General features: G+C 38.4%; 1 protein-coding gene across 2 annotated transcripts in view; it reads left to right on the plus strand.

The window, feature by feature from the left end:
• Positions 1-20,225, plus strand: part of LRRFIP1 (LRR binding FLII interacting protein 1) — a 283,628-nt gene that overhangs the window by 255,714 nt on the left and 7,689 nt on the right. Inside the window, exons 12-15 of one of the 2 annotated variants that reach the window (XM_058185786.1) lie at positions 3,248-3,297; positions 5,250-5,364; positions 7,077-7,156; positions 15,883-15,987. In XM_058185786.1, the coding sequence (XP_058041769.1) occupies positions 3,248-3,297; positions 5,250-5,364; positions 7,077-7,156; positions 15,883-15,987 (350 nt within the window). The remainder of the gene's footprint in view (positions 1-3,247; positions 3,298-5,249; positions 5,365-7,076; positions 7,157-15,882; positions 15,988-20,225) is intronic. The other variant, XM_058185795.1, reaches the window with a different exon arrangement.

Below are 20,225 nucleotides of genomic sequence, written 5' to 3' on the forward strand. Positions count from 1 at the left end.
TGCTGGAATATAAGTCTTGATTGTCTCTGTAATAATTGTCTCTATTTAAATCACAGAATGAAAAATAATAGCTACTGCAGTTTTATGATAAAACTATTTAACACTCTGTCTTCTTTTTCTAAAAGAGAGTTAATAATGGCTAAAATAAATCTGAAAGTTTTTCATTTATGAGCATATAAAACTTTTTAAAAATAAAACATTTATGAGCATATAAAAACTTGGAACACTTTTAATGAATAAAGTAATTTTAACATTTGCTTTACCATACTAAAATTAAGACAGTGCAAACTCTAAAATTTGTATAGCTATGTAGCAGTGTAACAGTGTATTACATAAAAATAGAAAAACATTAAAAATGTATATAATGGAAATAAAGGTTTATATTTTAAAATGTCTCTTCTCATTTGTTTGTAAAATAGATTTAACTAATAGCTCTAATATTTTGTGCAACTGCCATTTCAGCAAAACATACACATATTTTAAAAGACATTGTCAGGCGTGCCTCCGTTCAATACCCAAGAAAGGAAAACCCCAACTCCATTGTTTATAGAGAAAGGTAGTTTTACTGAGTATGACTGAATGCAACAAAAGAAAAGCAAGATCTGAATAGTAGGAGTGACTTACACATACATATCCCTCATAAATCCCTCCTCCATCCAAAGGTCAAACAATCTAGTCCAATTCATTTCTTCTTAGGCTTCACCTGGCGTTCTTCTTCCAATGACTTCTGTTTGTCTGGTATGCAGAGTTTATTAGTGTCAGCCCGTGTCTTGGAGTTTGAATTCCTGGGTTTCGAGATGAGCCTCCTCCCCCTCTCTGTATGGCAGCCGAAGCAGTCTTAAAGGAACATTATCCCATTTCTAATACTTAGCACTAAAGTAGCAATAAAACATTTAACTAAGCAATAAACAGGTAATAAAACAATTAGACACTTAGCTAAGTAAATAAAACAATCAAGATAGCATGCGGAGGCTGACAGACATATTAATAGTTTTAAAGAAATTGATAATTATTGCTCATTCCCTATGCTGAGAAATGTATCTGTAAAATAAACATTCTACCTTTTGGGAGGGAAAAAAGATGAAGGATGATGAGACAAGACAAGAGGAAAGAAGAAACTCATTGACAAGGATTACTATTTTATCTGATACAGTTATACTGCTCAGTTGTTTCACTGGATATGTGTATACTGCACAAAGTATTAATATGCATTAGGTAGCAATTCTTGTAATTGTATGGAAATAGGATGAAGGTGTATTAGGTATATTCACTTGAATTCTTTATAAAAATAATAAAGGTGAGATTGAATAATTCTAGTCTTGTGTAAAAGTTTTATACCTGGCAACATCATTTATAAGGAATTCTTATTTATTCCTTAGTTTCATGATATATAATTTTCTTTTGTATCTTAATCTTAAAATTTTATTTTCAGTTTACTCTTAATGTAGTAGCCATTCATTAGAAAATAATTTTCTTTATATTAAAGAATTCTCACTCAGTGCTCAGTGTATCATTACATTGTGACTAAGAAGTCACATTGCATGCATTCTTACATGATTTCCACTAAATTCAAATATTTTTGCTTTCAGTAAATATGTAAATTCTTTACTAAATTTATTAACTTCATTTTAATAGTTCATTTTTAGTTTTTGAGTATGCTCCATGCTGCTGGATTAATTTATGTGGAATTATTACAGAAGTGTCCTTTTTTTGCAAACAAATTGTATTTTTTCATAATTGTATTATGTTATTAGTTAGAGCCCTCTAAAATATTGAACAATTTACTATTTGCCACAAAAATATTAAATTAGGGGAAAGCCAGTTAATGATCTCCAAAATAAATGTGAAAATCACTTGGCCTTCCAAGCTTATAATATAAAAAGGTTGGATGTTCTGTATTCAACTCCATGAAGTGAATCATTTGGTTGCTTAATCACTGTCAGAATAGAATTGTTCACTTATATCCCATTGTGTTTATCTGATGATAAAACAAATTGTTCCAAATTGTTAGGGAACCACCCAGTATAAATTATTTGAAAAGGAGAAAAGGTTAGGTGAAGAGAAGACATTTCCAACCGGTAATATGATACTTAGTTTTTAAACATTTTAATTTAAAAAAGGATATAATTCCAAACCTGACCTTCAGCCAGCTATCATTTTTATCTTTTAAGAATGTTTGGCATATATGGATCTAAAGGCATTGTTGTGCGGTAAATGTAAATAATAGTGTACACGGGTACTTTGTGGCTGCTAATTTCCCATTTATACAAATAATCTAAAAGAAAAATTAAGTTAGGCAGCAGAGAGCGTCATGACTGTGGTATTGCCCTTACCTTAAAAGAGATTTTAAAGAAGCGGTTTCTATATGTGGCTTATGAGAGACCACATATAGAAGCGATTTCTATATGTGGCTTGTGAGAGACTCTTTAATTTAGGTGTTTGGAACACTTTGTAATTATTTTGTATAAAATGGGTAACATTTCACATTTTGAAGTAAAATGGATGTTTTGAAATCTAGATTTATTTTTGTGCAATTGAAAGCAGTAGCAAATTTTTGGGACTCTTTATATTTGACAAATTTTTTAATGTGGAAAAATCTAAAACCATCATATGCAAGTGTTAGATTCAAGTTTATGAAAAACATGAAGAGTTGTGTCTGAATGTATCAGTATGTAGGGCTGTGCAATGCTTTGAATTCTGGTGCCAGAAAGTGCCTCTAAGTATGCAGGAGAATGAATGAATGCACTTGTCTGCGGCATCTTAAAACAAATATACCCTTTCCTAGATTATGTTGTGGCCTCTGCAATACTGAACAATTTCACAAAAAAGCTATTGTAGATAGGTGCTAGATTCATATTCCCACATACTGAGGTCCCTTTCATAACATTTCAACTATTCAGTTTGATTATTACGTTTTAAAATTTATGTTGTACAATTATATATACTTGAACAATAAAAGATTTGTGAGATTTTTGTATTCCAGTGTTTGACCATAGAATACCTGCATGCTAACAGTAGAAGATAGCGCTTTGCATGCTGCTGGGTGCTTCTACTGAAGTGACAAGCATGCTTTGTGAGATTGGCATAACCTCCCTTCGTTGAAAATCCCTTCCCAGTCCTGTCTGTGACATCATTTACTGTGGTACGTGCATAATTTCATTCATCATTTGCCCCACTAACCATCATTACCTTTCTTTAAAAATGTTTAAAATATCAAGTGTTTTGTATCTTTTTTATTCTCTTATAGACATTAGATTAAAAAGACTTCTGGATGAGCGACAATTTTTATTTCAACAGGTAAGTAAGAGCTGCATACTTTGTATTTAGTCTATTTGAATATACTGATTGTTGGCTCATAAAACTACTGCTGATTTAGATGCTATATTTTTTCCTTATGATTTATATTGATATATTGATCATCAATTGTGTTGTAAATGTTGTATCTTGATGAACGTATCTTTTCTTTTATGTACACTGAGAGCATATGCACCAAGACAAATTCCTTGTGTGTCCAATCACACTTGGCCAATAAAATTCTATTCTATTCTATTCTATTCTATTATGGAGTGAAAAGAGTTGCATGAAACAGCTCTGCTGAATTTTTTAAGCTATGGGAAATTTCAGTAAATATATTTCTGTATCCTGCTGAGCTTTAGTACAGGTAGTCCTCAATTTACAACAGTTCATTTAGTGACCATTCAAAGTTACAATGGCATTAAAAAAAGTGACATGACCGTTTTTTACAGTTATGATCTTTGCAGCCTCCTTAGATTATGTGATCAAAATTTGGATGCTTGGCAAGTAGTTTATATTTATGAATGTTGCTGTGTCCCAAGGTCATATGATCACCTTTTGCAACCTTCTGACCAGCAAAATCAATGGGGAAAGTCAAATTCACATAACTAAGGTTACTAACATCAACGGCAGTGATTTACTTAACTGTGATAAGAAAAGTGGTAAAATAGGGCAAAACTCACTTAACAAATATCTCAGCAACAGAAATTTTGGGCTCAATTGTGGTTGTAAATCAAGGATTACCTGTATCTTAGCATGCATCAAGTATTTTATTTATTTTATAAGTTAAATATAATTAACTATAAATTAAATATATCGATTAAAATACATTTATAAATTAAATATATATTTTAGTTATAATTATTTATTATTAAATTTTTATGCCACCCATCTCACCGATATAGCAATTCTGGGTGGCTTACAATGTAATGAAAAGTGAAAAAGGTAATACAAGGCAATTAAAATTCTCTAATTTGGACTGAATAACAACTGGAATTTGAATGCTAAAAAAAGGTTCTTTAAAAAAATCAGAAGCTTTTGTGTCTTTGTTCTAGCTCCTCCCCATCAGCTTTTATCATTACTTTGTGCCACTCTCCACCAAACAACGTTCGAATTGTCTTGCTGGAAGCTCTCTGTCTATCCATTTAAGAATTAAATAGATATAGAAATGGCTTGTAGCATCAGCCATGATTCTTACCCTTTCCATCTTTTGCTTCATGGCTTTTAGGTATTCTTCCCAAGTAACACTTTTAAGAAGTTAGGAGATTTTGGAATTACTGAAAACTTTGGTTGACATAATATAGATATTAGTTCTAGATTTTTTAAAAATTAATTTCCAGATATTGTTCTTTATAGTATAACATACTATTAATTCATCTGTAGGGGACAAATGGCAGAATATGAAACTATCTATTGGATCAGGATAATTCTTTTATTTATCCAATCTTTATTTTTATAAATAACCCAACACAGCAAACATACCTAATAGCACCTTCCTTTTTTCTTCACAACAACGATTAATGAGTAGGGTTGGGCTGAGAGTGGATGACTGGCCCAAAGGCACCCAGTTGGCGTTCACGCTTAAGGTGGAACTAGAACTCACAACATCCTTAACCACTAGACTAAACTGGCTATAACAGTTTTTCATTTAAAAAGATGTGCAATGTATTACTACTATCTTGATAACTGACTTTGGCCTCTCCAAAATCTTTTCTGTATTTTTTGAAAGGGCAGGATTGGTAACCATCGTTATTTCTCAAATGTTATGTTACAAATGTATGTATTTCAGCATAAGCTGAAAATTCTCTTGCCATTTGCCACATTTTCCTCTTTTATAAGTACTCCTTCATAAATCAAAACAGAGGCACCAGGCAATCTTCTGAAAGTTCTAATGATTCTATTCATGTGTAACTTGGATCATTTCTCCTTGGATTGATTTTTTTTATGGCTTTCAGATTAAAATATTAAAGGGACAACTGGAAGAAAAACAAAATAGTAAAATTGAGAAGTTACATTTGGAAGATGGAGTCCTAGAAAATGGCCCAGACATGCATGTCATTGATCCTCAAAGTAAGGTTAATCCCCAATTTAAAATTTTTAAATTTAGTAGTTATTTTTTTCTACTTACAGAATGAATAAATATATCAGATGAAATAGGCCTCTCAGTTATTCATGCAGAGATACAATAGCTTTTTTCTGAGCTGTCATTCTGAACTGCTGGAGTTAGCTGTATACTAAGTCAAACTTACTGGGAATACCTATTGTAACATGATTTCAAATCAGTGGCATTTTTCTTTTACATTGTTAAACAAAGTAATTTTAAAAAGCTTTTTCGGAAGACTAATCACCTGTATACCCACAGTTGGCATTTGTAATAGGGAAGAGCAATTGTGATTTTGATGGGAAGAGTTACATAAGCTATTAGAAAAGTTGCAATGATGCCCAGTACCAAGTTCATCATATTTGGCCTTTCAGAAAATAAATATGATATATGGTTGCATCCTAATAATTCAGATGCTATAGGGGCAGGATTTGGCAGCAACATAGGGATTAAGGCTAATAACAGTTGGGCAATTAAAGTGAATGGTGGCAATCATTCTTATTTTACTTCGAGTAATTTAGTACTTTCTGACTGTCCACACTGATAGTGGTAATTATTTGATCAAGAATCAACTTAATACACAATCTCAGAATTTCAGCTATGGCCACCAGTGTGTCCCAAACATCAAAAAGTGTTCTTTCTATTCCAAAAGAGCCTCTATCTAGCTGATATTTTTTTCTGGGGAACTGGAGAAAGAGGTGATCTTGGTTCATTTCTGTTCACTTTAATTCCTCATTTTCTCCCTCACATGAAAATCTGCTTGAAAGCACTGAAGAAATATGGCAAAGGTAATCCCTGGGTTAGGAGTGTTCCCTTCACGAACGTTCGAAATTACGCAATAAGCACGCCCTAGTATTTGCAAACAAGGTACACAACTATGAATCTTGCAGCACCATGGCAGTTGTTCACTCTGCAACATTTGTCCTGCACACAAAATGGAGCTTCTGTGGGATAGATCTGCCCCTCAGAAGCCCTGTTCGGGCATCTAGAGGTCTCGCCTGGCACGTTGGTGGCCGAAATGGAGCTTCTGAGAGGCAGATCCACCTCTCAGAAGCCCTGTTCCGACATCCAGAGGTCTTGCCCAGCCCCCATGGCCTTCCCCACCCTGAAATACCTCATGTGCACTTAACAAGCTTTGCATTCGATTAGTAATGTGTGGGCGAAAGGAAGGAGTGATCCCCTTCAAGGTACGAGATTCACTCCCGCAAATTGTCGGGTTATGAATGGAATGGGCAGGACCTTTCGCCGTGAATTGAAAACGTACTTGTTTATTCAAGCGGGACTGGCTTAACTTTTTAACTTTTTAAATTTTTTGAATTTTAATAATTTTAATTGGGGTATTTTATTTTTGGGGTCAAATTTGACAGTTTTAATTTTCGGCCAATTATATAATATGTTATTTTAACTGTTGTTTTAATTCGTATATTGCACTGTTTTAATCTGGCTGTCCTTCGGGAGAAGGGCGGTATAAAAATCTAAATAATAAATAAATAATAAATAAATAAATAAATTCATAACTCGAGGACTACCTGTATTACTGAAATCTGAAGAGGGAGGGAGAACCATCTGCTGGTGGGTAACATCCTTAGCTGTGTGATTAATGCTAATGGATGCTTAAGGAGTTACAGTATTTGAAAATTATTTTGATATCAGACATGACTTTATATTGTTATTTATTTAGGAGATGCAAATAGACAAATCAGTGACCTGAAATTTAAGCTTGCAAAATCTGAGCAAGAGATTACAGCACTGGAACAGAATGTAAGTTTACAATAGTCTTCGTAGTATTCTTGAATTGCCTGGTTTGATGCAGTCATTTGTATTTTTTATCTAAAAGTGTTAGAGGAGAAATTAGATTATCTCAGCTCATTTACTTCAAAACCATTTTCCATGAATTTAGTCCATATTATTTAATTTTAATTGTTTAATTTTTAATTCTAAATATATTAACTAAATGCTAATATATGATAATTTGATTTGTTTGATTTTGTAGTATTTTATTAATATTATGAAGTAATTTATGATGAGTTGCCATATTCTGGTTTCTGGATACAAATGCTTGTTCATAGAATGAAAGTTTGGAAGAAACCTGTCTAGACCAAACCCTGGCCAGGTACAGAAATCTACTATATCCCTTATAGATAGCCATCCAGTGTTTTTGGTAGGTAACCTTAACAAAATTTACTGAGGACTGGAGTGTTCAGGGAAACTTCCTAAAAGCTGAACCCCACTATTACCCCTTTCTTGAAGTAGTTTTGGGCAGCTATTGTGGAGTTCTGTAACCCTCAGGAGATGGGATAAAACTCTGGCATATTTATTTGATATTGGCCTTCATTCATATTAAGTTCTTCCAAGAACCTAAAATATTGTAATATATCAGCATACTATATGTGCGAATTGAAGCCATCTAGCCTTTTGCAATTAACAGATGGAAATTTTGTTTTTTCAGTGCCATTGTAACTTCAAACAGTTACTCAAAGAACCGTTGTTAGCTGTTAGGAACAATCTGGAAATCTTCGAAGATCCTGGATCATTTTGCTCAATGAATAAATGTATAATTTTGTTGGATCTGAGTCTCTTTATCTAGTTTTAGGAGTTGTTTGGAGACAGATCACATTTTAGGCCCAGGTTTGCGTACAAATATTAAAAATTCAAAAAGATTTGCAAAGTTCCCCCCCCCATGCTTTTCTTTCACCTCTGCTCCTTGGAGGGTGCAGGCTGTGTGAAATTGCACAAGCAATGTGCGTGAATGGGGTGTGGGTGTAGGAGGAAGGAGTGGTGGAGGTCCCCCTTGGGAGTGGAGGGTGAGGGTTCCTTGGGGGCTCAACTTCCGTTGCCTGGGATCAGACAGCAGGACCAGGAGTGGGGGTCTCTGGGGAGTTTGTAGAGTGGGGTGGGGAGATACATCCAGGCTGCCTGGAGTCCAGCATGTGAATCAATGCAATGCAATGATTTTCTAAGCTGTCCAAGATATTTTTGATATGGCATCCAGTATGCCGATAAGCACTGGGACCATTGCAGCTGGTTTATGCCATAATCTTTCAACTTCATTTTTCAGATTTTGATAGTTTTTTATCTTCTCCAATTTGTCTTCTATTCAGCTATCTTCTGGTATTACCACATCATTTATCCGCACTTTCCTCTTTTCAACCAGAATTAAATCTAGTGTGTTACAAGGCAAGACTTTATCAGTGTGTAATCAGAAATCCCACAGTATTTTAACCTATCATTTTTTACTATTTTTCCAACTCATTTTTTCCCAACACCAACACAGTTGGTGTTCCCACCAATTTTTCATTATTGGCATATGATAATTTTTACATTATTTTGAATTATTATTGAATTATTTTGGTAACTGATGTCATTGCTTATAATGAGTATGTACAATCTTCTTGCATGAGCCAAGTATATAATCTACTGTTTTTTCTGCTTTTTTCCACAATCTGTACTTAGAATCGTTAGATGATTTTTCAGTTCTGGCTTTGATTGCATTAGTTTGAATAACTTGCTCTTGAGCAGCCAAAATCAAGCTTTCAGTTTCTTTTTTTAATGTTCCAGTTGTAAGCCATCATCAGGGTTTTATCCTTCACTTTCCCTCAAACTTTTGTATAAATTGACCATATAATACTTTTTCCTTGGCAGTATTTACATTATTTCAATGTTCCTGTTTTGTTCCTGTTCATTCAATAAATTCCACTTTTTAAGTTGCTTCAATGCTTGTATAGTTAGCCAATGCAAGCTTTTAATCTTCCAACAGTTTGTTTAATTTGAAGTAAACCTTTACATCCATTTCTATGGAACAGGTATAATTTATCAGTATCAATAGGGGGATGTTATACATAGTAAAAAATCCACTTTTTCATTTTCACAAGATAACATTTTTTAATCTATAGGAACCACAGCATTTCTTTCCTGTCAGTCCCACAAATAATTCAGTCCTATGCCATGGAAAGGTTTGTAAGTGATAGCCAGCACCTTGAATTACACCCAGAAGCCTTGTGTGCAGTGGTGGAATATGAGTACCGAATGTCACCAATTAGAATGACATGATTCCTTCTTGGATTGGCACCCTGGTTACTATTAAAACTTAGATATGGTAATGAACCAAGAGAACTTTCTAGATGTATTTCTAATGTTGCCGGGGGGGGGGGACGACACCTAATAACCCTCAATTATGCATTCTAAAAGCCTGGACACTTAAAAGTGGGTTTTGAAATGCATAATGAATCAGGAGAGTATTAGCAAGGTTTGAGCAGGCACCTGTTCTGCATTCCCAGTTTTTGGGTCAGGTGGGGTCATGCCTTAACCTACTACCCAAGTCCTTAAACCCTAAGAATTATTCTATAGTTTCCATCTTAAGTATTTGTTTCTCACCAGTCTGGATCTATGCAGTGTCTTGTTTTGTCTGGACATTTGTATAAATAGCAAAGATGGAGATAAAACACAGCTGCTTCAAACTGGCCTTTTTTTCCTTCTTCTACATGCTATTCTTTGACAGTAAGAAAAAAACTTTAAAAGACACATCAACAAAGATCTAGATTGTGAGGGGAGAAAACAGGACAGGCATGAACAATTGATCAGGATTTATAAAGATCCTGACTCTAAAAACTCAAACATGGCCGATTGGAATGTAGCTTGCACAGATATAGAATTGATAAGAGAATGTAATTATGCATTTAAGGAAACCACATACAGACACATGTTGATTATTTTAAACTGCCTCGCTTCTGGCAGTGGCAGTTGTCTCACTGCCACTTCCCTGACAGTGGCAGGAACAGGCACCAGGGCAGAGAGGGCGGCGGCAGGCTGCAGCGACAGACCGTTCATGCCAGCTAAGGGGCAGCAGTGGCTCCTCCCACCAGCCTTGCACTCTGGGTAGCGTCCAGCCAGCCATGCCTGGCCTTCCCCTGCAGCAGCCCACGTGGATCTTGGGCAGCACAGCTTTGGGGCCTTTCTTCGCAGCGTTGGTGGCGGTGACCAGGCAGGTGGGTGGGAGCAGGGAAGCAACTCGCAGCAGCACTCCTGGCTGGCAAGGGGGTGCATGTCTTAGGGCATGGCTGGTGTGCATGCACGCTAAAAGGAGCTGCCCAGTGGGTATGTACGGGCCGGGAAATGGACGATCAGCTTCCCGGCTGATCTTCTGGTTTCTGACACTGCCACATATGTGAAGGCCAGCTGATTGTTGCACGCACATGCACACCAGTAACCAGAAGACTAGCTGGCCGGTGCACATGCATGTGCCAGAAACCCGGAAGAGAAATGGGTGATGCCACGCATGCCAGACAACATGGCTCTGCATGCTACTTCCGTCACGCATGCCATAGGTTCGCCATGATGGATATATACAATCTTTTTTTCTCTGAGCATTTTCAATGGTCCAATTACTTTTTGACCTAAATATATGTCAGTTGCCACCTCAAGCTTGCGCTTCACAACTATTCAGTATCAGCTGCCATGAATTCAAGGATGGGGATGGATGGAAGGGGGGATCCAGCTCCATTCCAAACCTATGGTTGAAGTAACCATTTTAAAAACAATCTTGTTTGAATTTGATTGGACATAGTGGCCCAGTGATAGGAGACAATTGTTCCTTTGGTAACTAATGAGGCTGGGGATGTGTAGTCTGAAGTAAAAGCAAAAGTGAGCTTCCTAGAAACATATAGGGAAATTGGTTGGATTTTCATGAGCTGTAGCTCCATAAACCTTGTAGCTATATGTGGGCCCCTATGACTGAAAAGGATTAATGTATATATGGTGATCAATAGCTGATCAGGGACATTATTTTCCTATAGAATTCACAGAGGAGGTGTAGAGCAGAACTCATGAAGCTTGTCTAACAAACCCCTCAGTTGCAAACCATATCCAGGACCTTGAGATTATGTTACAGTATTCAGAAGATTTATGTGGCATGTGGCCTCATCTTTTACTTAAGTCAAACTCAGTTATAGCTGTGTAAAGCAATACAGAAATACTTCTTTGCCCTTATTTTTTCCAGAATTAGGAAGTACAACAATAATCCTGGAAGAAATAAGGGCAAAGAAGTAAATCTTAGCTGATTGAGGGGCTTGTTATTCATCCATTCATTAACCCATTCTTAAAAAGGTTTTCTCATTTTTTTATTTCTTGGGAAAATAATTTGGAATTCTTTCAGACTCTCATGTTTTAGGATTACCCATTACTTTTTGATTTGTTTTTCCTTTGGAATTTCAAACCATTGTCCAATTTTCATCTGTATGCCCAGTTATTAGCCATGAGTATTTTGACCATATCATCATTTTTATACATATTTCCCACCTCCAAGCTGTATAAACTTGAATACTTAGTGGATATAATTATATCAGGTGATGTGCATTTGTGTAATGAGGGAGGGTGTGGCCTAAGGAGATCAACACCCTATATCAAGGTGTGCATAATTATTAGGCAGCTTCTTTTCCTCAGAATTGGCCAAAAAAGTGACTCTGGAAAGTCCAAAATTCTAAAAAGCCTTTCAGAAGGATGCAGTGTTCTTGAAATTGATAAGATATTGGGGTGTGATCAGCATCTGCATTACCTCTTACCATACTTAGTTGTATTAAATTTCAGTCAACTACTGAGTCCAGATTGCCCTCTTCTGCGGGAAGAAGATATTTATCAGCTTCATAGATGGATGATATAGTCATCCTTTGGAGACTAGATGGCAGAATGAATCATCACGTTACTAGACCGTTAAAATGCTCCCTTTTGAGAGTGTTATCCCTGCATGCAAAAACATGCCTATTTAAATCTTGTTAAATCTTGTTTCTTTTCTCCTGAGTGGATGAACCCTAGCTTCTTTCCTAAAAGTCCAGGTTTGCAGAAAGTATTCTGAGAGGCATTGCATCATCCCTGGAAAAGCTGTAGAGATTTTTAATAAAGGAATCCTAGCCTAAATGTGCTGAGGGTTACATGCTGAGTTCATTACAAACCCATTTGGGACAATTGAACAACAGAAAATATCTCTAGTCATTATCTCAACTCTTGAGTATTTCAGAGTGCCACAGTCTGTCTGGGGATCCATAATGACAGAGTGAATAAGGGTCACACAATGACTTCTCTAAACATCTCAGCCAAATTTGAGGTAGGAGCAGGATGCTTAGTATAGCTGGCTGCTCATATTCAGATTCCAGACTATTCTCATTTGCTTATGTGTATATCTTTCTATGCATATGATGATTGGATCAGAACTGATGCTGTTAATGATGTTTTATTTATTCATGCAAGAATCAAAATTACACAGCAGACAATGCTTGACTTAAAAATATTTTTAAATGTTTCTTGAAAAACTTATGAATCCAATAGGAATGGGAATATTTTCAGTAAATTTGGTTTCTTTATGATGTTGGCTGTAGTTTTACCTTGTTGAATTTTATTAGCAACTGCTAAATCCAGGTTGAAAGTTGTCTATCGCTTTAGTTGCATTGTTAGCTCATCACCTAACAGGATTTTTTTAAATTATCCTTTGCATTTACATTTGTTTCAACAGTTCAGTAGTCTGATTAGATTCTGTTAATTAGAGCCTCTGTATTATCCCAGTTGCAATTCCAAAAGGCATTTCAGAAAACTCAGGGGCTCAACTTATTTTGGGAAAAGTCATAGTTACTTTAAGGAGTTTGATGCCATGTCTGTAGATCTAGACTGTAAAGCAGTGATGGCGAACCTTTGATGTCACCGCGTACCGGCCTGAGTGCTGGAAGTGGCATGCGAAACCATCCCGCAACGTATGCACGGCCCCGCTAGCCTTTGCACGCACAGGAACACCGATACCCGGAAGATCAATGGTCCATTGCATACGTGTGAGCTGGCACCCAACACCCAGATACCGGCATGGATGTGCGCCCAACGAACAGTTGGCCATCGCGCATGCGTGCGACGTCAACCTGGAAGTTCGGGTGCCAGCCTGCGCATGCGCAATGGAATGCCACTCTTCTGGGTTTTGCCACTCCTGTGCGCACGACCAGCTGACCAGCGTGCATGTGATCACAGGAACATGGAATAGCGGCCAGCAAGGCCACGCATTCTTCGTGGGATGATTTCGTGCCATAGGTTCACCGGCACTGTTCTAAAGCAACTTTTGTGGACCAAATCCAAAGCACTGCACAATTCACCTGCGAAATTATATTCTTTCTGCCACCAACCCAGCTGAGGGACGGTCTGGACCGAATTTGGGATGATCCAAGCGAGGGAGAGGAGGCACGTCTTGTTGAGCCCATTTGGGATGAGTTTGACCCTGTGGCTCCCGAGGACGTGGACAGGTTGTTGGGGAGGCTTCACGGCACGACATGTTTACTGGACCCGTGCCCTTCCTGGCTGGTACTGGCCACTCAGGCGGTGACACGAGATTGGCTCCAGAGGATTATCAACGCTTCTTTGTTGGAAGGGGTTTTCCCTGCCGCCTTGAAAGAGGCGGTGGTGAGACCCCTCCTTAAGAAGCCCTCCCTGGACCCAGCTATTTTGGGTAATTATCGTCCAGTCTCCAACCTTCGCTTTGTTGCGAAGGTTGTAGAGAGTGCCGTGGCGCGACAGCTACCCCAATACCTGGATGAAGATGTCTATCTAGACCCGTTCCAGTCCGGCTTCCGACCCGGACAACAGACAGCTTTGGTCGCATTGGTGGATGATCTCTGGAGGGACAGGGACAGGGGTTATTCCTCTGCCCTGGTCCTATTAGACCTCTCAGCGGCGTTCGATACCATCGACCATGGTATCTTGCTGCGCCGGTTGGGGGGATTGGGAGTGGGAGGCACCGTATATCGGTGGTTCTCCTCCTATCTCTCCGACCGGTCGCAGACGGTGTTGACAGGGGGGCAGAGGTCGACCGCGAGGGGCCTCACTTGTGGGGTCCCTCAGGGGTCGATTCTCTCGCCCTTGCTGTTCAACATCTACATGGAGCTGTTGGGTGAGATCATCAGTGGTTTCGGGGTGAGATACCAGCAGTACGCTGATGACACCCAGCTGTACTTTTCCACCCCGGACCACCCCAATGAAGTTGTTGAAGTGCTGTCCCGGTGTTTAGAAGCCGTACGGGTCTGGATGGGGAGAAACAGGCTCAAGCTTAATCCCTCCAAGACGGAGTGGCTGTGGATGCCGGCACCCCAATTCAGTCAGCTGCAGCCGCAGCTGACTGTTGGAGGCGAGTTATTGGCCCCAAAGGATAGGGTGCGCAACTTAGGTGTCCTCCTGGATGAACGGCTGTCGTTTGAAGATCATTTGCGCGCCGCCTCCAGGAGGGCCTTCCACCAGGTTCGCCTGGTTCGGCAGTTGCGCCCCTTCCTTGATCGGGATGCCTTATGCACAGTCACTCATACGCTCGTTACCTCTCGCTTGGATTACTGTAATGCTCTCTACATGGGGCTCCCCTTGAAGTGCACTCGGGGGCTTCAGTTAGTCCAGGATGCGGCTGCGGGTGATAGAGGAGCTACGTAGCTCCCATGTAACACCGATCCTGCGCAGGCTGCACTGGCTGCCTGTGGCCTTCCGAGTGCACTTTAAGGTGTTGGTTATGACCTTTAAAGCGCTCCATGGCTTAGGACCTGGGTACTTACGGGACCGCCTTCTGCTACCACACGCCTCCCACCGACCCGTACGCTCCCATAGAGAGGGACTTCTCAGGGTGCCGTCCGCCAAACAATGCCGGCTGGCGGCCCCCAGGGGAAGGGCCTTCTCTGTGGGGGCGCCCACACTCTGGAACGAGCTTCCCCCGGGTTTACGTCAAATACCTGACCTTCGGACATTCCATCGCGAACTGAAGACACATCTCTTTATTCGCGCAGGGCTGGCTTGAATTAGTTTTAATGTGAAATTTTATCAATTTTTTAAACGGGGTTTTTTAGTATGGAAATTCTTAATTTCAGGCTAATTTAAATAAGTTTTTTAAACGGTATTTTAATCTGTATATTGGATTGTTTTATCTTGCCTGTACACCGCCCTGAGTCCTTCGGGAGAAGGGCGGTATAAAAATCAAATAAATAAATAAATAAATAAATAAATAAATAAATGTTTTGGGCAAGTTTTTGTCTTGTTTTTTAAATTATGTATGTATCCCTGTTTGCACTATTTTTTCAAATTAACTGAAACGTTGGCAGCAGACCGACATGGGTTCCATCTTATATCCTTTTTTATATCCTGGAGATATAAAAAATGGAGCAAGGAATTTATTTCAAGTTCTTAAGTTTATACTTTCAATTTTTTTTTTCAAAGCTTGAAGTAAAACATGTTTTACAACCTATATCATTCCATGTTTATATCAACATGGTCATTTTTAGGAAGCCAGTTACTTCATAGGCATCTTAAAAGTAGCATATTTAAAATTTTACAATTATGTGTTAATGTTTGTTTATTTTGAAGCTATGATTTTATTTAGAGTTTTATTAAATTTCAGTTTTTGTTTATTTTGCGTAGACAATCCTTTGAAATGAAGATGGAGCATACATTTTTATTAAAATAAATAATATTCTATCATATCATGCTAGGTGTTACGATTAGAAGGTCAAGTTGTTCGCTATAAAACAGCTGCAGAAAATGCTGAAAGAATAGAGGATGAATTGAAAGCAGAGAAACGTAAGCTCCAAAGAGAGGTAATCTCTATTACTGTACTTTTGAATTCAGAAAAAGGGTTGGATTTTTAAAAAGTAAAAATTTAACATGAGTAATAGGACTCTAGGCTAATCATTTCTATGTTAAATGAAAACTTTTACAGCCTCTAGCCATGAATAACGTCCCTAAAATTACCTTCTGCAGATTGGAGTATTTTATATTTCCGTCCTGCTTGTGCCAAAACACTAAAAGAAAGCCTTTTTCAGACACTAACTAAATAAAGAAGATAAGCCAAATTGCTATAGCTTGCTTACTAAAAAAGGGAGTGGAATCCATTAGTTCTCACTTGTGGTTCTGGAAAACAAAACAAAATTGAAGAAAAAAAACAGAGAATGAAAAATAAATGGGTATTGCCCAAAGTTTTATATGCACCCAAAAAATGAATGAAATATTGTAATTACAGTTGAATTCACAGCTACACAATTTACTAATAATCTTAGATAATTAGTTCCTTTTCTGTGTAGGATGGTTATTCAGGAAAAGCTATTAGCTTTTAACAACTTGATTTTCAAGATGATAAATTAAAATAACAGACAAAACCATTTTAACATCTGCATTCATTAATCATTAACACCTTCATTCATTAATCAGGATGGTGCAGTGGCTCAGCGGTTAAGACGCTGGGCTTGTCGGCTGGAAAGCTGGCAGCCCAAATTCAAGATACACCATGCAACAGGGTGAGCTCCTGTCCTCACTTTAACTCCTGCCAACATAGCAATTTGAAAGCATGCAAATATGAGTAGATAAATAGGCACCACTTTGGTGGAAAGGTAACAGCACTCCGTAATGGTCATATGATGGAAATGTCTATGGATAGCACTGGCTCAATGGCCTTGAAACGGAGATGAGCACTGCCCCTTATAGTTGGCAACAACTAGTGGAGTAAAATCTACAGGGACTCATCTACCTTGTTTTATTCATTAATCAAACAGTTTTGTAATTTGTCTAATATGTATAATTTTGGCTCATTTAAGAATTAAAGAAATATGATTCATAAAGAAAACCAGCTCTAGGTTCAAACAAAAACTGAAAAAAATCTTAAAGTTTAGGAATCAATGTATCTGTGTGCACCTTAAAGGATTTATCTAAGCTTGACATTTTGCCTTTCCTATAAGTAATATTTCTAATTTCTCCATCTTAATTTGTTCAGAAAGTACTGTATTTTTCGCACTATAAGACACACCAGACCATGAGATGCACATTAGCTTTAGAAGAGGAAAACAAGAAAAAAAAATCTACCTCTGCCTCCCAGCATCCATCCGGTATTCATCTGTTTCCTTGCAGCACACAGCAAACAGCCTGGTCAGCTTCAGCATGTTATCGCAGCCCCAGTGGCTTGTCAGGGCTCCACTCCATTGCACCCACCAATGGCCAGTTGAGTTGCTGCTGCAGCCAGCAACACTGGAGTCTTCACTGCCGAGCAGATGATTGGCGGTTGGATCAGCCTCCTGGAATACTGCCAATCAACTGTTCTAGGCAGTGGGGATTGCCAACACCACCATTCACCGCCATCACTGATGCCTATTGCCGTTGTTCGTCGCCGCCTATTGCTACCTCTGCCATTAGGTGGCAATTGGCGTCGGCAGTCCCTGCCACCTAGAACAGCTGAATCAGCTGCTTGTCAGAGAAGGCTTCAGTGTTCCTGGCAGCGGGGAATGGTGGGAGCGGCAACAGGTTGTGCCACCGCACCAACCCCGCTCCCCCAGCCACAATATTTGCTCTATAAGACACACAGACATTTCCACCCACTTTTGGGGAGGGAAGTGCGTCTTATAGTGCAAAAAATATTTTTGTGACTATACCAGCACATAGATTTTAACAAAGGAAAAAAGGTCTTGTTTTTATATATATATTGTAATAAAGTTTTTAATAATATTATTGAAAGTTTAAATTTACCACCTTGTAAGTTATGTTCATGCTGAACCAAAACAGTTGTTTTGTTTAATCAATATGTTCCAACTTTGCTCAATTCTTCTCCAGATATATGAAACTGCTGATGTTATATGCTAATAAGTACTTCTTAAAGGTAAAGATTCCCCTCGCACATACTTACTAGTCGTTCCCAACTCTAGGGGGCAGTGCTCATCTCCGTTTCAAAGCCGAAGAGCCAGTGCTGTCCGAAGACGTCTCCGTGGTCATGTGGCCGGCATGACTCAACGCCAAAGGCGCACGGAACGCTATTACCTTGCCACCAAAGGTGGTCCCTATTTTTTCTACTTGCATTTTTTACATGCTTTCATGTAAACTGCTAGGTTGGCAGAAGCTGGGACAAGTAATGGGAGCTCACCCCGTTACACAGCAGCACTAGGGAGTCGAACCGCTGAACTGCCAACCTTTCAATCGACAAACTCAGTGTCTTAGCTCCTGAGCCACTGCGTCCCTAAGTACTTCTTAGTGGGAAGTAATTTATTCAGAAATTATAAAATTACATTCCAGTTTAAGATTTCTTCTTGCGAGACTATTTTTTCTTCTTAAAGCACAGGAAATAATTAGTTCTTTAAGTATATTTTGCACATTTTACGTCCAGTGGTCCAGCCACTGGATGTGATATATATTTGTATTGAAAGTTCACACATTCATAAAATAGTTGGGCATAAAATATCCTGCATATGAAATTATTTATGTTTATGAATTTTAAAAGTGAAAATTAGTGTTTCTTGCTGTCTAATTTGAGAAGAAAGTCAGTTTGCTGTAGTGATTAAGACACTAGGCTAGAAACTGGGAGACAGTGAGTACAGGTAGTCCTTGACTTACAATAGTTCATTTAGTGATTATTCAAAGTTATAACAGTACTGAAAAAAGTGACTTATAACCATTTTTCACACTTATGACCATTGCATTGCATTAACCCCATGGTTAATGATCAAAATTCGGATGATTGGCAACTGGTTCATATTTATGATGGTTGCTGTGTCTAGAGGTTATATGCTCACCTTTTGCAACCTTCTGACAAAGTCAATGGGGAAACCAGATTCACTTATCAACTGTGCAACTAATTTAACAACTGCAGTGATTCACTTAACAACTGTGGCGAGAAAGTCATAAAATGGGGCAAAGGTCACTTAACAAATGTCTCACTTAAGAAAATAAATTTTGGGCTCAATTGTGGTCATAACTCAAGGATTACCTGTACTAGTCCTGCCTTAGACATGAAGCCAATTGGATGACCTTGAGTCAGTCACTGAATTTCAGCCCTAGGAAGTAAGCAAGGAAACCCTTGCCAAAAAACTGCAGGGCTTCTCCAGGTAATTGTAGGAATCAGCACTGACTCAAAGATATGAATAAAATTATTAGTCATACAATCAGTCAGATCTTTAGATTGGATTTGGCATTTTTGTCCACTGTTGAGCCCTTCCCATGACATGGGATAGAAAATGTTGGAGGGTGTTAAAGGTATTGTCACAGATGTAAGCTGCTCAAAGTAAAGTTGCCTTTTGCAATTGATTGGTGATGATTCTGCCATTGGTGATTCAAGTAATGCTCCAAATGTTTTGAATGTTTTGAAATTGCACTGAAGGTGCCTATTACTATTGGTACTATCTTGCCTCTTATGTTACAGCCATTCTACTTCTATTTGGAGTTCTTTTTGTGGTTTTCTCAAGTTCTTTTTCTTCTATTCTGGTGTCTCCAGGTGCACTACCCAAAGCTGTTTGACTTTCTTACCAGCAATTGTTAAATCTAGGGTGCATGTTACAAGTGCTTGTATGTTTTTGTTCTGATCCAGCCTTAGCAGAAGCAAGAAACAGACTCCTTGTCACAGAAAAACCCTCTTTATTTACCTCTTGTGAATTAATGGCATTCACCCACAGAAAAGTCTGAGCAAGAGTCTTACAAGGAGTTAAATGCAGCAGCAGAACTTATCAGTTCCTTGCGATAATTGCAAGGCCATGAGCTCCCAGCCGAAAGGCTGCAAATTAAGTTCTGGCAAGAAGTCTTTGATGCACGAAACACAATGAACAAAATCTTCAGAAATATGAACTTTGTCTCCTATGACAACCACTCTGGGCCTCCTATGACAACCACTATGGGCCTCTGTGGCTCAGACTGCTAATGCAGTCTGTTATTAACAGCAGCTGCCTGCAATTACTGCAGGTTCTAGTCCCACCAGGCCCAAGGTTGACTCAGCCTTCCATAAGGTAGGTAAAATGAGGACCCAAATTGTTGGGGGCAATAAGTTGACTTTGTATATAAATATACAAATAAAATGAAGACTATTGCT

This window comes from Ahaetulla prasina, chromosome 1 (genome assembly GCF_028640845.1).
Source record: "Ahaetulla prasina isolate Xishuangbanna chromosome 1, ASM2864084v1, whole genome shotgun sequence".
NCBI lineage: Eukaryota > Metazoa > Chordata > Lepidosauria > Squamata > Colubridae > Ahaetulla > Ahaetulla prasina.